Here is a 1,107-nt window from a genome sequence, read left to right as displayed (position 1 = left end):
GGATGGATGGATGGATGGATGGATGGATGGATGGATGGATGGATGGATGGATGAAGGATGGATGGATGGATGGATGGAGAGACGGAAGGAGGGACAAACAGCTGTGTGGGTTTAAAGACAGGTTGACAGATGAACTCGTCTACTCTTTAAACACACGCATGTTTCCACAGTTTTAACAGTTTTTTAATCATCATCCACAGCTGGAAAGTACCTAAATCTGGGAAATTCTCAGAGTTTTCCAGATTTAGGAGGAACCATGTGAATTATAACAACGGCGGGGTGAGGGAACTCTACATCATTCCGACTCTCACTCAGTCTCTGCTGCTGCTTTTTCTGGGATTAACACAGAACAACAGGGGGGATGGGATAGCATGGGATTCAGGAGTACGGCACTGTGTGTGGGAGTGGGGGCGGGGATGGGGGGTCAGAGGGGGCGGGAGGGAGGTCATTTGGGCGGATCTTGGCACAGTCCAAACCCGCTGCCCCGGTTCCAATCCGATTACTCTACAAACCAGTAAATCCTCCTAGGCAGCGAGTGGCCACAGATCAGTTAGCTTTTCTGATGCTTGACTGTCAGTCTCATCATATTCAACCACACTGAGCTGCTGCACTGCTTCTTTAATAACATTACGGTAAATCCCGTTGCATTGACATAAGCGAACCTCTAAAATGTCCAATTCGCACAGAAATCAGGATATAAAAGAACAAAGACATTAATAAGCTGCCTGTTGATGCCAAAGTTTCCTTTTGGAAGAAACTCCCCCATCCCCACCACCTTCATAGATCTGTCACTTATTAGATTGTTTTGCTTTTACCTGAAAGAGCAGTGCACATGGCGGCGAAGGCACTGAGTTTTAACTTGTTCATGACGCTGAAGCAGGAACCCTGCTCCATAATCAGGAGAACTCCGCCTATGAAGAGCAGACCGAGGTACAGACTCTCTGCAACGACACACAGCCACAGCACACCTGGGAACACAGAAAAAATATCACCTGTTGCAGCCCTTATTTTAGCTTGACACTAATGGAAAATCCCAATTGTCCAAGAGGCATGTTCTGTTCAACGCTGCCATCAACACCGTTGTTTATAGATGCTGGAGATTGGCCT

General features: G+C 47.2%; 1 protein-coding gene across 1 annotated transcript in view; it reads right to left on the bottom strand.

Moving 5' to 3' along the window:
* The window catches only part of LOC107091767 (germ cell-specific gene 1-like protein), a 13,392-nt gene that overhangs the window by 2,179 nt on the left and 10,106 nt on the right, over positions 1 to 1,107 (bottom strand). The window contains exon 3 of the mRNA XM_015385911.1: positions 816 to 992. Coding sequence (XP_015241397.1) covers positions 816 to 992 — 177 coding nt within the window. The remainder of the gene's footprint in view (positions 1 to 815; positions 993 to 1,107) is intronic.

Source organism: Cyprinodon variegatus, unplaced genomic scaffold, assembly GCF_000732505.1.
Source record: "Cyprinodon variegatus isolate N-32 unplaced genomic scaffold, C_variegatus-1.0 Scaffold351, whole genome shotgun sequence".
NCBI lineage: Eukaryota > Metazoa > Chordata > Actinopteri > Cyprinodontiformes > Cyprinodontidae > Cyprinodon > Cyprinodon variegatus.
Note: the sequence above shows the minus strand (reverse complement) of the source record. Positions and strands in the feature narration are given on the sequence as shown.